The sequence below is a fragment of the Octopus sinensis genome, linkage group LG21 (assembly GCF_006345805.1).
Source record: "Octopus sinensis linkage group LG21, ASM634580v1, whole genome shotgun sequence".
NCBI classification, from domain to species: domain Eukaryota; kingdom Metazoa; phylum Mollusca; class Cephalopoda; order Octopoda; family Octopodidae; genus Octopus; species Octopus sinensis.
Genome location: NC_043017.1, coordinates 475,690 through 493,189, shown reverse-complemented (window position 1 = coordinate 493,189; position 17,500 = coordinate 475,690). Strand labels below are relative to the sequence as shown.

Genomic DNA, 17,500 nt, shown 5'->3' with positions numbered 1-17,500 from the left:
ATAACAACAACAATAAGAACTAGAACAATAAAAGCAACCACAACAATAATGACAACAACAATAAGAACCAACAATAACAGCAACAACAACGACAGCCACGACGAAACAATTCTAATTAGAACAAAAACAATGGCCGTTTTCAGAAACAGCTGTCACGACTATAACAGCTAAAATGTTTCCAGTAAATTTAAGTATGTCTATCTCTATTTTTCAACACCCACTGGAACAACAACAATAACAACAACAGTAGCAGTTAATGCAACAACATAAATTGCAGCAACAATCATTTGTCCTGTAAATTAAGCAGATTATATCAAAACACCAACAACGATAATAATAATAATAATAAACACAACTACAATTATCACAATAATAACAATTAAAATGATAATGATTTCAATAACAACAACAACAACAATAATGATAATTGTTTCTTCTGATGAAGGCAATAATAATTATTAGTTTCTTGTTAATGTAATAGTATTAAAGGATATAATAATTAACAGTGGTATACTAATCACAACATGGTCGTCGTCGTCGTCGTCGTCATTATTATCATCCTCATCCTCATCCACAGTCACCACGAAAAGTCTTCAGTATCTAAAACTTCGATTTCCATCATCATCATCACCGTCTTCTTCTTCATTGCAATCATACCATCATCATAACCACTACGTCTACCACCACCACCACCACCACCAGCACCTCCATCGACGCCATCCCCACCACCACTACCTACATCACCGTCATCGTAATCACTCACCATCGTAAACCACATGACTATCACCACCATCACCATCATCATTGTTATCGTCACCAAGACCATCGACATCAACCATCAACACAATCGATGAAATTTAAAAGGTACAATAAAAGGGGACAGTAAGCGATACACCACATGAATAGCAACAAGAACAAATAACAACAACAACAACAACAACAACAAGTACAGCGTAAACAACAACAACTAAAGTTTTATGAGAATATGGGTTTCTGGTGTTGGGCTAAAGCACAGCAACAACAATAACAACTACAACAAAAGCAACGTGCTGAACAAAAAATAACAATAATAATACTCATTTGTCCAGTAAATTCAACTTGTCAATCTCAATAGGAACAACAAGAGAAAGCTGTTTTAGCAACAGATATAGCGATACAGCGACAACAATTACTTTGAACAACATCTGTAGAGACAACACCAGGATCATCATCAGGATATGTAAAGACAACAACAAAAACAACCACAACAACAACACCAGCAGTCACAGCAACAACGATAACAACACCAACAACCACAATATCAAAAACAGCAGTAAAAACAACAATAGCAGCAGCAGCAATAATAACAACAACAATAAGAACTAGAACAATAAAAGCAACACAACAATAATGACAACAACTAAGAACCAACAATAACAGCAACAACAACGACAGCCACGACGAAACAATTCTAATTAGAACAAAAACAATGGCCGTTTTCAGAAACAGCTGTCACGACTATAACAGCTAAAATGTTTCCAGTAAATTTAAGTATGTCTATCTCTATTTTTCAACACCCACTGGAACAACAACAATAACAACAACAGTAGCAGTTAATGCAACAACATAAATTGCAGCAACAATCATTTGTCCTGTAAATTTAAGCAGATTATATCAAAACACCAACAACGATAATAATAATAATAATAATAATAATAATAATAATAATAATAATAATAATAATAATAAATGTTCTGATGCAGTACCAGGCTCTCATGGCTTCTGACCTTAACTGATTGGAAGTGTTATCATGTACATTGTTTTGTCTTGGTATAAAAGATGGGCTACAGCAAATATTCTGCTCAATACCACAGATTTGCTTTGTCAGTTGTTTGAATTTAACCAGTTGAGCATGTCCCTTAAGGGCTGCCAATATGTGCATCTCTGATCACAAGCAGAAGTAGTGGGGGACTATCATAGCCATGTGTTGAGAGGAATTCTTTGGGGTTTGAATAATTCACCTCTGGAAACATGGGTGTTTCGTTCATCATCCTTAAACAACCCTTATTCAGGGACCTTTAGAGCGGGATGGGTTACTCGACAAGAAGAAAATTCTAACTGGGCCCCACCTGCAAGATCATGTGCTGTTTATCTTGATATGAGATCACCATGTCACACACATATAGTTGTGATGCATGTGCCTAGTGGACCCTTATCAGACGGGTAGTCATGATGGGTATACTGGGCTTCGTATATTTTACCCCAATATCACTTTGATGGCATTCACCGCTCTCTCACTCAATAATAATAATAATAATAATGATAATAATAATAATAATAATAATAATAATGATAATAATAATAATAACAATAATAATAATGATGATGATGCTGATGAGGTGCAATACTATTTTCAAAAACCACTGCAATAGCAACAACAGCAACAAGTGCAGCAGCATCAAAGTGTGCACATAGTTAGTAGGTATAGGATTAGTGAAGCAGAAAGAGAAAAAGAGAGGGATAGAGAAAGAGAGAGAAGAGGAGAGTGAAAGGAAGGGGGATTTTCGAGAGATGAAGTTTGTTTATTTGTTGGATTGTTTCTTTCTTTTTCTAGAAGCTATTCTAACATTTTAAAGTAGTGAGTAAGAGACAAGATACAGGAGTAAATAAAATGAACCTGGAGACAGCGAATACGTAGAGTAGCTGTGTAGCGAGAAACGAAAATTCAGACGAAGAAGACAGAGACTAGACGATGAGAGTACAGAATTGGGTTATGGAGACAGTAAATGTTTAGGTCAGCTGAAGCATTAGGTCCTCTTGCCCTGCTCAGCGAATTGGGCGGTAAGCTTCTTCCACCACGCACGTTTGACTGTTTTCTTTCCATCTTGAAATGTCTGCTGCTAAGTAATCTTCGGCGCACCCTGTTACGCCTGCTGTCAGGTGGTACCCAAGCCATGCTTGGTTTCGCGCATCGTTGATCGGTTCGACCCAATAGGATATTGAGAAGAAAAATTAACCATAAACCCGTAGAGACGTTGGACATATTGAGCAGAGGCAGAGGCAAAAGCTGTCCAGTTTTGCGGAAATAATTTTATTCCACTCTACCGAACTTATAGAGCGCACGTCTAGGTTTGCTTAATTGCCATTTTCGCCCGCGTGTACGGCATGTGTGTGTGTGTGTACAGAGACAGACAGACAGATGAAGAGAGAGAAGGAGAGAAGGCGTGACTGTGTAGTAAGTAGATTGCTTCTCAACTTCATGGTTCTGTGATCAGTCTCACTGCGTAGCGCCTCGGTGAAAGTGTCTCCTACTTAACCTCGGGCTGACCAAAGTCCTGTGAGTTAATTTGGCTGACTAAAATTAAAAGAAACCCATCGAATGTGAGGGCGAGGGGGAGGGGGTCCGTGCGTGTGTGTGTGTATTTGTGTTTGCGTTTTTATCCCCCACCTGACAACCGGTTTTGGTTTGTTTACGACCCCGTAACGTAGTGGCCAGGGGAAATTAACTGATCCTTCTGTATTTTTTTTTATCCAAAGTCAGGAACTTTTCAGCAAACCCTCGTATATATTTTATAAATATGTCTGTATATATACATGTATATCTGTGTGTCTATATATATATATATATATATATATATATATATATATATATATATATACAGAGAGGGAGAGGGGAGAGAGAGAGAGAGAGAGGGAGAGAGAATAGCAGAGAGCGTGGAATCGAGAGGCATAGGAAAAATCGAGAAAAAGTAAGGGAGAGATTGAGATGAGGAGAGTGAGTGAGAGAGAGAAAGAAAGAAAGAAAGAGAGATTAAGAGTAAGAAAAGTGAGTGGAAGGGATTGTTAGTCAAACAACGCAGCAACATCAACAGCAACAACAGCAAAAGTGACGGGAAAACAAACCAAATTAATTTGGAAATAAAAACGGTTTAGGAATTGGTTACTTCTTACTCAGGCATGCATTTTATGGCATCGTTTGATTTAACAGAATTCATGACATCTGGGGAAAGGGAAAGGCATTCATGACACAACATCTCCTTTTGTATGAATAAAGATTATAAAAATAATCCTTTAGAGCTGCGTCCTATCAAATGATATGTTATATACGCGCGCGCGTATGTTTTACAACATTAGAACAGAGTAGCTTGGACAAAAGCGTGAAAAAATTCAGCTTTAACTAAACTCCAAATAAATAAGACTATAAGTAATAGCATATAAGTGTGTGTGTATTACATATATATATATATATATATATTATATATATATATATATATATAATATATGTGTGTGTGTGTGTGTGTGTACACATACATTTAAAACTAAAGGTATTTGTGTGTGTATGTCTATGCGCGAATGCCTACGTGTATGAGTTATATACATGTAATATATGTACCAATAGTGGAGGCGCGTGGCTTAGTGGTTAGGGTGTCAGCATCACGATCGTAAGATTGTGGTTTCGATTCCTGGACCGGGCGACCCGTTGTGCTCTTAAGCAAAACACTTCATTTCACGTTGCTCCAGTCCACTCAGCTGGCAAAAATGAGTAATGCTGCGATGGACTGGTGTCTCGTCCAGCTGCGGAACACATGCGCCATAGGAACCGGGCCCATGAGCCTGGCTAGGCTTTAAAAGGGCGCATTTATTTATTTTATATGTACCAATATATATATATATATATGTGTGTGTGTGTGTGCATATAGACGGGCATGTATATATATTCATACCTAATTGTATGCGTATGCGTGCATCTGTGTTCACGCGCGGGAGTGCGCGTTTGTATTTATAACGCATGGTAATTAGTAGAATGTATTCAAATGGATCGACGCCAATTCTTGTTTGGTTCACTTTTAGATCACAGGCGGATAAATATCAAAATCTACCTCGATTCGATTTGAACTCATTGATTAAAATTAACTTAACGCAACTTTAACTAATTATTTGGTTTGCTACTCTGTCGATGTTTCTAACATCCACAGCCTCTCACTCTTATGAAGGTTCTAAAGACAGATCTAAGGGAGACTGTATCATAGCACCGGGAATTTTGAAAATCGAGGTAGGATATAAACAAACGGCAGAACTGGACAACTTTATGGGCAGAAAAAAAAACGAGAACCGGCTGAATGCAGGGGACATAACTTAGGTCAACGTAAATTTCAAAGGGAGGTAATTAAACAAGAAAATTGCAGCAAAGCTGCATGAAAGTGGTGTCGAACGTGACATACACACCCGAGTTGTTTGACATTGCGTTTATATAAATATATATATATATATATATATATATATATATATTATATATATATATATATATATATATATATATATATATACACATCGCTCCAAACTCACTTCATATGTATATATTTGTGTGTGTGTGTGTGGTCCTCCATCGGTTGTGACGGCAAGAGTTCCAGTTGGTCAGATGATCTACGAATCAGCCTGCTCATGAGATTAACGTGCAAGTGGCTGAGCACTCCACAGACACGTGCACTCTTAACGTAGTTCCTAAAGAGATTCAGCGTGCCACAAAATGGGACAAGGCTGGCCCTTTGGAATTACAGGTACAACTTACTTTTGCTAGATGAGTGGACTGGAGCAACATGAAATAAGGTGGTTTCAAGGAGATAACACACTACTAGGAGTCGAACTCACGACCTTGCAACCTTGAGCCGAATACCGTAATCACTAAGCTAGTTGCTTTTATATATATACATTCACACGTGCACGCGCTCACACACACACATACTGCTGATATTTCTGATATTGCTTGCGAATTACACGTCTGTGGAATACGCAGCCACTTAGGCGGAGCAGATAATTCAGTTGATCGAACAACTGAATCCTCGTCCTCAAACGACGTGGGTCCATTCGCTCTCTCTCTCTCTCTCTCATATATATATATATATATATCTTACATGGACACACAGTTCGATTTCTAATTTTCAATTGCGTTTTGATTTTTACTTTTTCATTTTCAATTTCCGTCTCAATTTTTCAATTGTCCATTTATAATTCTTCAAATACTTAATTATAATTTTCAGTCCACAGAAGTTGAACAGTTTACAAACCATTAGAAAACTGTGCAATGTTTTTTCTTTCTCTTCAGCTTGTATGGGTATTTTCTTTTTTCATATTTTATTTTTCTTTTTAGCTCCGAACGATCCTTATGGACGCCCCCTGAGTAAGACGACAGATGAGAGTTCGGCCATGTCTTGCTCAACAAGCTGCACAGATGATTTGTTTATAATGATAGACATTTGTGCCGCACATTTGCTCCCAGGCACAATCAAAATCGAGATTGTCTGTACAGGCCATAGGTGTGCCACACGTCCCATGTTGAAATGGTCAGTGTGAAATAAGAACACAACGCGCTGCCCGGTTCAGGAATCGAAGCCGGAAACGGGAAAACATGCTTTGAATGTAGAACTTTAAATGTAGAACAGGATCGTCAGTGCAACGCCACCACGACCACCACCACTAAAAGAGTGGTATGGTTCTAATGGAATCCATATGCAGTTTCAATTTCTGATGATTTACTGCCCAAGCTAAACCATGTCTAACGGATTTGGGCGAAGAATTGCTGCAGAACTTTAGGCAAAGCATTTTATGGAACTTGTTGAACATCAGATATAACTTTGTGGTTAAGAAGTTCGCTTTTCAGCCATGTGGTTTTGGGTTCAGTTCCACTGCGTGGAACCTTGAGCCCCGGGTCGACCAACGCATTGCGAGCAAATATGGATTACAGAAACTGTGAAGAAGCCTGTCATATGTGTGTGTATGTATGTATGTATGTATGTACGTATGTATGTACGTATGCATGTACGTATGTATGTATGTATGTATGTATGTATGTATGTATGTATGCATGTACGTATGTATGTATGTATGTACGTATGCATGTACGTATGTATGTATGTATGTATGTATGTATGTATGTATGTATGTATGTATGCACGTAAGTATGTGCATCTGTGTAAGTGCGTAGATGTATATGTATATATATATATATATATATATACCGTATTTGATGTCATAAATGATGCACTCCAATTTCGACAGCGTATATTCAGGAAAAATGTTTTTAGTACATTAAAGCATGTGATATACACCTTTCCCCCAGACCACCCATACCCTCCTTTTTTCTATTTTTTTTTTTTTGCAAAAAGTGATTCTTATTTGAGACAAAAAAAAAAGAAATGTGTTTCTTATATGCTATGAAATACTGTAAATATAGGATGTGACGTTGAAGTTTCTCCAATAAACACTTGTTAAACTGCCTGACAAGCCCTTAGTGGCCAAACTTTGAAGTGTCACAGTTCGTTTCTCTTTCTCTCTTATAAAGCATTTAGATTCTACTTTAGTACTGTATTTTTTTTGGGGGGGGGGGTGCTTTCTTTTGTTTTGCATTTTTTCAGTTAATATTCGTACTTCTTTTTATTCTTTTCATTTTTCTTTACATTTACTCAGACACAAACACCGAAATCTCTTTTTAGATGCTCGTGTTTTTGTCAGTTTTAAACTTAAAATCTATAAAATTAGTTTGCATAAAAAATAGAATAGTAGGTTTTTAAAAACATAAATTCTTCGGATTGAAATCGGTTTGATTTCTTTAAAAAAAATATAAGCAATAAAATACCTTTAAAATAAAACAAAATAAAAAATTTAATAATAAAACATAATAATGTCCCTATGTTGTTTTTGTTTCTTTCACAAAATACAAAACGGAACCATTTTTATAAAAGCTCATCCTAATCTCATTCCAATTTTGATATCTTATATTTTCTTAATTAAAATCAAAAGTAATTACCAATTAAAATGCATGCCTGGAAATCCAAATCTGAAAATGAATTCTTAAAAAATAGAAATCCTTGAGACGTGGAAGCAGTGGTGTCTTTTGTATATATACATATATATATATATATATATATATATATATCATATATATATATTATATATGTATATATATATCTATTTTCTTTTTTTTTGCCTCATCGTACTGAGAATTTTTTTTTTAATTCTTGGGATTTTTTTTGTTTTTGCTTTTTGCAAGAATTCTTACCCGAATGAAGACAACTCGTCCAAAAATGGAATATTTGCCCTCAGAAATTTGGCACACTTGATCACTAACGTGATGTTGTGAAGCAATAAATTTGACCTGAAACGGGAAAATATGCTTTCAATGTAGAACTTTGTGGCTTGCAGACAAACTTCATTACCTGATGTTGGCTCTTTTTACAATTGCTGCGTGGTGGTGACACGAATGAGGGATAATGCTGTTGTTTGTGTTTATCATTATTATATTTTTTACTCGGATATGCAGGCATAGTTAAGGTGAAGAATTTGTAGAAACAACTAAAAGAAGAAGAAAAAATAGCAGATGGTCTTTGATTTTAGGCACATATTTCTGAAGTGTTGACAACGGTTTCAAATTTTGCTACAATGATACAAAGCCCAGCAATGTTGAGAAGGGGTCTATTATATCGACCCTTATCTCCATCAGTACTTGACTGTTATTTTCTATTACTAATCCCGAAAGGATTAAAAGCTAAGTTGATCGCGTTGAGATTAGAAGGCAATTTGCAAAGAGCCTCTAAGAAAGGCCACTAATGTTAACGATTCTGCTATTCTGGAATCATTCGTTAAGGGATACAAGAAAATACATTTGGAAAGATTTTAACCGAGGAGAATATTTAATTAATGCATTTCTGTTTAATGGCATTTAATAAAGTAATTATTAAGCATTTACGTATTCGTTTCGTTTTGTCGGAACACTCAAGTCTATTTTTGTATGTTCCCGGATCTCTTTGCTTTCGTTATCGTTCTCGCAGAAATATCTACCTAAAACCAAAGATCGCATCCTCCCTTTACCATATGTTTTATATATGCATAATATATTATATATATATATATATATATATATATATATATATATATATATATATATATTTCTCAAGGTAGACTTATCAAGTTTGTACGTTTTGGAAACCAACTATGCTGAACTTGAAATTTGTTACTAAGTGGAATATATATATAATATATATATATATAATTGTAAACATTTTGTTTTACTATACATTACATGCTGACTACTAATATTGATTAATCAATATGACTTAATTACTCTTTTATAATATATTTTATAAACAAACAATAAGATTGTGTACGATTTTATCTTATGTATTACAATCATGTACACAATTAAATTAATCAAACTAATCTAATTACTCTTCTGTAGTACATTCTATAAACACACAAAAAATAAGATTAATTAAACACGGTAAAAATACCGTTTCAAAAATGTTATAGAAATTATTTCATAATTGTTTTTTACATGTGATGATTGCTAGCATAAATGAAAGTGATTTAATTGTTGTTGGCGTTTCCATTGTCAATCGCCATTTCAACTGCATTCTGTACCAGAGAACGATCTCGCAATGGTCAGCTTCTAAAACGTTCAAATCCGACAAGTCTGCCTTTATTTAATATTAATTACATTTATCTTTTTTCTGTTATTTTATTTTAATTTTGATGGGATTTCTTTTCATTTTGATGAAACGGTTTATCTTTTTAGAGAGCGCTGAAAACAAAACAATAATGAAGATTTTTGATTAATAAATATATATAGGCGCAGGAGTGACTGTGTGGTAAGTAGCTTGCTAACCAACCACATGGTTCCGGGTTCAGTCCCACTGCGTGGCATCTTGGGCAAGTGCCTTCTGCTATAGCCCCAGGCCGACCAATGCCTTGTGAGTGGATTTGGTAGACGGAAACTGAAAGAAGCCTGTCGTATATATGTATATATATATATATGTGTGTGTGTATATCTGTGTTTGTCCCCCTAGCATTGCTTGACAACCGATGCTGGTGTGTTTACTTCCCCGTCACTTAGACAGTCGGCAAAAGAGATCGAAAGAATTTGCTCGACTAAAGGCGGTGCTCCAGCATTGCCGCAGTCAAACGACTGAAACAAGTAAAAGAATAAAGAATAAAAAGAATATATATATATATACATACATACTTACATACATACATACATGTGTGTGTGTGTGTCTTAGAACAGTGGATCTCGAGGCACTTAAGGCTATAAATAATGTAAATATTGGTTGAAAAATCCTTTTGGATAGAAGAGACAAAGGCTCAAAACTCTTCAATGCAGCGTGGCTTTTGAATTAAGAAATTCAGGCAATGTCTTCTAAAAGAAATTGGCCAGCTTCCTGTCCACGATACTTGATGAACCAATGTCTCGGTATTTGCTGTAGACGATGGCGGCGGTGCTAACCTCCCTCGCACATTAACTGACCCAAAAATCATGAAGAAATCGTATGCAAGAGTGGTGATATGAAATCGCAACATCCAGAAGAAATCAACCACAACAACATGGCTGAAACGCATAAAAGAAATAAAGAAACACATACAAGTATGCACATCTACATACATACATTCATATATGTGTATGTATTTGTGTGTGCGCGTGTGTTTATATATGTGTATATCTATACGCATACATACACATAAATATATACATATTCTTTTATGTATGTATGCATGCATGTATGTGTGTGTATGTATGTATATATATATGTATGCATGTATGTGTGTGCGTGTGTGTATGTATATATGTCATTATTCAGTCTATTTCAAGATTTCTTGCCAATAGAGAAAGAACCGGTTTCTAACCTAGATCTAAGTCTCCGTCATTGGAATTTCAACATCAACAACTGGGTATTTTTGTATGTGTGCGTGTGTGTATATATGTATGTATGTATGTATGTATGTATGTATGTATCTATCTATCTATCTATCTATCTATCTATCTATCTATCTATCTATGTGCAGATTTGTGTGTTTTATGTATATATTTCCATCCATATAGTTACATATATAGACATGCTCATATATGTTTAAATGATAAACTTCTGGAACTTTTTACAGTTCCAGTGATGGACTGGGTCTGTAGTCTTTGAATTAGCTTTCTCCTTTCTGGTTTTGAGAACCCTAATTTCTCAAGATTAGTATTTAGGCAGTGTGTTACATATTCCAGGATACCAATAATTACAGGTATAAACCTGAACTTGTAATCTGGATAGAGTAACTGCAGATTTTGCAATAGTTCAGCGGAGGTGTTCTCTCTCTCTCTTTTCTTTCTTTACTCTCTTTTTACTTGTTTCAGTCATTTTGACTGCGGCCATGCTGAAACACCGCCTTTAATCGTGCAACTCGACCCCGGGACTTATTCTTTGTAAGCCCAGTACTTATTCTATCGGTCTCTTTTGCCGAACCGCTAAGTGACGGGGACATAAACACACCAGCATCGGTTGTCAAGCAATGCTAGGGGGACAAACACACACACATACATATATATAAGACACTTGCCCAAGGTGTCACGCAACGGGAATGAACCCGGAACCATGTGGTTGGTAAACAAGCTACTTACCACACAGCCACTCCTGCGTTTTTTTTCTTTTGTTTTTACTGATCTTCAGCCTTAAGTTAACATTTAAATTAACAAAGCTGGGTCGTTAATTTCCACAACCGCGCACAGTTCCTTTTTTCTATCCCAAATAGTTATATGAGGTCTCTTGTGCTTGCATTTTATTGAGATCTTCTCTAGTACATTCCACCAGCATTCCTTTTTATTATGAGTGGCTATGGCTTCTGCCATATTGTGGGTTCGTATGTATACCTACATACATGTGTGTGTGTGTGTGTGTGTGTGTGTGTGTGTGTGTGTGTGTGTGTGTGTGTGTGTGTGTGTGCGTGTGTGTTTGATTACAGAGGTTGCATAAAGGATTAACTCATATGTAACTGAAGCAAGTCACTTGTCGGAAAGATAGAATGACGTAAAATAGACATTTAAATATTCCATTATTTTGCCACGAAATGCATCGATGATGGAAGTTCGCTGTTCTTGGGTAATTCCCACATTCAGACATATCTAAAAGTATCCTAAAGTATCCAATCAAGAATGGGAATCGCTTGGCGTCAAAGCTTCTTGATAATCCGTTGGATTAGTCAACAGGTCAATGCTCGCTTCTTTCTTTGAGAGCCTAAAGAGTTACTCCTTACTCTTTTACTCTTTTACTTCTTTCAGACATTAGACTGCGGCCATGCTGGAGCACCACCTTTAGTCGAGCAAATCGACTCCAGGACTTATTCTTTGTAAGCCCAGTACTTATTCTATCGATCTCTTTGGCCGAAACGCTATGTTACGGGGACGTAAACACACCACCATTGGTTCTCAAGCGATGTTGGGGTGACAAACTCAGACACACAAACATATACACACGCATACATACATATATACATATATACGACGGGCTTCTTTCAGTTTCCGTCTACCAAATCCACTCGCAAGGCTTTGGTCGACCCGAGGCTATAGTAGAAGACACTTGCCCAAGGTGCCGCGCAGTGGGAATAAACCCAGAACCATATGGTTGGTGAGCAAGCTACTTACCACACAGCAACAGGGCGGTGAGCTGGCAGAAACGTTAGCACGCCGGGCGAAATGCGTAGCTGTATTTCGTCTGCCGTTACGTTCTGAGTTCAAATTCCGCCGAGGTCGACTTTGCCTTTCATCCTTTCGGGGTCGATAAATTAAGTACCAGTTACGCACTGGGGTCGATGTAATCGACTTAATCCGTTTGTCTGTCCTTCTTTGTCCCCTCTCTGTGTAGCCCCTTGTGGGTAGTAAAGAAATATATACCATACAGCCACTCCTGCGCCTATAGTCAAGTCGGAGATTATGTTATATATTATGTAATTAAACCAATTGTGTTATACTTCTGTCACAATAAAGACTTTCAATGAAACAACTGTAGCAATACCAAATAACCTTCGCTTTTTTAATCTCTCTCTCTCCCTCTCCCTCTTACACACACACACACTGAGATAAACAAACCCTTTCCCTGTCAAAACTCTCCTGCTTCCCTTTGTGTCATAAGTAATTTTTATCTTAGCTTTTGTCGCTTTGTGATTCTGTTGTCTTGATGGATCGCGGCATTTGGAATCCGGTGTTGCTTACTTTCGAAATTTGCGCACGGACACATGAATTTCTTTAATAGGGAAGGATATAATATATATATATATATATATATATATATATTATATAATATATATTAATATATATATATATATATAATGTATATTTATATATATTTTTATATATATATATATGTATATTTATATAATATTATATATAATATATATATATGTATATATGTATTGTTTATATCTATGTATATATGTATATATGTATATTTATATATATATATATGTAATATGTATATATGTATATTTATATATATTATATATATATATGTATATATATATAGATGCATATTGTATATATATATATGCATATATGTATATATATATGCATATATTATATATATATATATGCATATATGTATATTTATATATATATGTATATATATATGTATATATGTATATTTATATATATATTATATATATATGTATATATATATATATATGCATATATATATATATGTATATATATGTATAATATATATATGCATATATATATATATGTATATACATATATATATATATAATATATATATATATATATACAATGTATATATATAGTATGTATATATATATATATATATATGTATATATATGTATGTATTATATATAATATATATATCTATATTTATATCGATTATTATATTATATAATATATGTATATAATCTATTCTATATATCACTATCTATGATATATCTATATATATTATATACATCCTCACACCCATACACTACATATGAAGTGAGGGATGAAAAGAAGAAAGATGAAAAGAAAGTGAAACAGATAGAGAGAGTGACAGACAGACAGACACATTGTTTCCATTGTACAAAAAGTACGATTTGACTTGTATCAAAGTCAAGTCACAAAATTGACCTCGCCTTCTCTTCCACTACTGCAATTTATATTATTTTTCAACACTGTCCAAAATTCCACCCCAGGATGCAATCTGCTTTCCTACTGCCCAATTCCCTCTCAAGTTCGTTGTCATGTTTTTCGAACCAGTTTTCTCCCCACCTCTCTCTCTCTCTCTCTCTCTCTCTCTCTCTCTCTCTCTCTCTCTCTCTCTCTCTCTCTCTCTCTCTCTCTCTCTCTCTCTCTCTGTCACTTTCTACTTCTTTTCTGTTCAATGAGTATTTATTTCCAACAATTTATTTTTAACATAGCCATCTACGTATTATACTCAAAGGCATGTACTCGTAACTCGCCTCATGTTAGGACAAAAATTCATCATTTATGATATAGAAAAATGTTTATAAGACATTCATTGATGCTGAGAAATACTTGCCTAGCTGAATAAATATCTTGTATGTGCAACTGAGTCAGTATTTAATTTTAAAAAATAACCATCTAAGTATCATAGTTAATGCAAACACTTGTCAATAGTCGAATTACTATGGTATTTGTCCTGAGATAACATCTCTGATGGACTTGCTGTGTTAAAAACATAATGAACATCAGAGAGAGATGAAAATTTATTGCAGGAGTGGCCAGCAAGAGCACCAGATACATTTCGTCCTTTTTTGGCCTTTTCAATGGCGCCTACTCGCAGCCAGCCACTTGTTCCAACGAGAATTCTTCATCTCTTACGTAGAAAAAAGTGAATAAAATATTCACTGACGTTGCGAATAGCCGCCCAGATTAATGAAGCCAATTCTTTCCGGTCGTTTTACGTTTCGGCTTGTCTTTCGTTGTCCTATTCCTTTTCAGTTTCTTCTGTGCTTATTTTCCTTCATTTTGGTAACTAATGCATCTACCCGTCCATGGCAGGTTCTCTGAGCTAGCTGTGGTGTTCAAATAGCTTTTTGTCTAAAATGTGAATTTTTCTCGGTGGTAAACTTGCAGCGTAAAGCCGCTACAGGTTCAGAAATATCTCAAGCATGTTTAAACTGGCCTAAAGTCTGTTAATTTTTCGTCTCTGCTTCGTGCAATGCCTATATACATACATACATACATACATACATACATACATACATACATACAGACAGACAGACAGACAGACAGACAGACAGACAGACAGACAAACAGACAGACAGACAGGCAGACAGACAGACAGTAGTGGCCATGATATAAGGGTCAGTAGGAACAAGTGAATTGAAATAGTTATTATAGAAGATTAACAACACGTTGAGACTAGATATTTTACAAATATTTACACATATCTTATATCTATCTTTCGTCAAAATTTCAAGTGAATGGAATAAATATTTCGTAAGTTATGAAGAAATATACAAACAATCTTCCAAACTGCAGCGGTCAAAAGTTAAGGGTCACTTAGCAAAAATGACCTACTAACCGAGCTATTTGTCGTTTAGAAGACCGTTAATGGGCTAACAGTTACAATTTATGATCTTACATTACTAGAACATTCAACAGTCAGCATGGCGGCTTGCGATGAAAAACAAAGGATTGTGTGCATTCACCAAGAAGGCAAGTCAAATTCTGTGGTAACAACAACTGCAGGAAGGTCTAGGAGTATTGTGCAACGAATTGTAACTCGTCTTAAGTCAACAGGATCGACAGATGCTGAACCCAAAACTGGTAGACCTCGTAAAACTTCACCAAGATAGGATCGTATTATAGTTAAAAAGTGAGTGTAGGTTGGGATTAAGAGTTCTGCTGCTGAGATATCCCGAGAGTTTAGCTCCACTTCCGATTCCGATGCCAACGTATCGTGCGAAACACTTTCTCGGAGGTTACGAGGTTCTGGGTTGCTTGCTCGGGCACCGGAAAAGAAACCTCTGATCTCCAAGAAGGATCAAAGAGCCAGTCTTCATTTCGCTCACGAACATGTCGTTTGGACAGAAGAACAGTGGTCGCAGGTTCATTTTAGCGATGAATCGAAGTTTAATGCGATTGGTTCCGATGGCGAGATGCATGTCCGGCGAAGAAGTAGCGAAAGGTTATCTCGTGCATGTGTGAAGAAGTCAATGAAATATGGAGAAGGCAGTGTAATGGTATGGGGAGTGATCTCTGCTGCTGGTCCTGGGACTGTCAATGCTGAATTCTACAGGCAGATTCTTAGACAACATGCTCTTCCACATCTCCTGTTTTCATCAGTTCAACTGCCTATCTTCGTGCAGTGTAACGCTCCCTGTCACACAAAGAAGAAAGTCAAAGGTTTTTTTGGATGATGAATGGGCTGATTTCATTGACTGGCCACCTCAAAGTCCCGATCTTAACTCTATAGAAAATGTTTGGATGATTATTGGAGATGGAGCGCGAAGGAGGAATCCAAAAAACCACGATGAATTCTAAGAATTATTGAAAAAACAAATGGAACAATATTACTCCATCTTTATCCAAGAAACTAATTCAGTCCTGTGGTAAGAGACGTCAGATCATTGATAGTAAAGGGGTGTTTACAAAATATTAAATGTAAGGGTTTCTCTTTTGCTCTTGTTCTATTGTTCTAAGTGATCCTTAACCTTGGCCGGTAAGTGACCCTTAACTTTGGCCGATCTATCTATCTACACATATCACCGTGATCACCGTGACCGACCAGGCTATCAGATGTTGCTACACATCACTGGTCACAATGCGCTTCGCATTGTTTTAGCCTTCAAATGACGCCATCCCGCTGCCTAAGCGAACAGGCCAACAGAAGAAAGAGTGAGAGAAAGTTGTGGCGAAAGAGTACAGCAGGGCTCGCCACCATCCCCTGCCGGAGCGTCGTGGAACTTTAGATGTTTTTGCTTGATAAACATTCACAACGTCTGGGAATCGAAACCGCGATCCTACGACCGCGAGTCCGCTGCCCTAACCTCTGGACCATTGCGCCTCCACATATATACATATATACATACCTGCGTACACAACACACACATATATATATATATATATAAATATATATATATATATATATTATATATATATATATATGCATAATTGGGTACAGGACGTCACCACAGTAAACAACATGAGATACGAAAACAAATGAGCTAAATACGCAAATAACGAGAGAAAAAATAAAAATAACAAAAAAAAAATGTTTTAATAATTTTTTAAATGATTTTCAAGTGGAGGAAGGTAAGTCACTTGATTTACGTGATTGCGCATGGCTGACTTCAAAATCCGCACGTTCAAGAAATCGTTTATCAGAGTGTGGGCATACGGAAACTGAAAGAAGCCCGTCGTGTATATGTATATATATATATATATATATATATATATATATATATATATATATGTGTGTGTGTGTGTGTGTGTGTGTGTGTCTGTGTTTGTTTCCTCAACATCGCTTGACAACCGATGCTGTTGTTTAGGTCCCCGTCACTTAGCGGTTCGGCAAACGAGACCGACAGAATAAGTACTCTGTACACCCGTAAGGGAACCATCGCTACATACGGCATGACGAAGGCATCTTTTGACCTGGAGGAACCTATCCGTTTCCAAGTGTGCCAGAACCGATTTCTTCCAGCAAGAGAAAAAGAGACAGAGAAGAACAGACAGAACAAGTGAGAGATAAAAATGAAGGGACCC

At 36.2% G+C, this 17,500-nt stretch overlaps 1 protein-coding gene across 5 annotated transcripts in view; it reads right to left on the bottom strand.

Moving 5' to 3' along the window:
• The window catches only part of LOC115223043 (growth arrest-specific protein 2), a 97,614-nt gene that overhangs the window by 3,179 nt on the left and 76,935 nt on the right, over nucleotides 1-17,500 (bottom strand). For 3 of the 5 annotated variants that reach the window (XM_029793474.2, XM_036511990.1, XM_029793479.2), the window contains one exon: nucleotides 8,036-8,131. The exons of 1 other annotated variant lie outside the window; for it this stretch is intronic. In XM_029793474.2, the coding sequence (XP_029649334.1) occupies nucleotides 8,036-8,131 (96 nt within the window). Of the gene's footprint in view, nucleotides 1-8,035; nucleotides 8,132-12,927; nucleotides 13,029-17,500 lie in introns of all 5 variants that reach the window. One more of the 5 variants, XM_036511992.1, reaches the window with a different exon arrangement.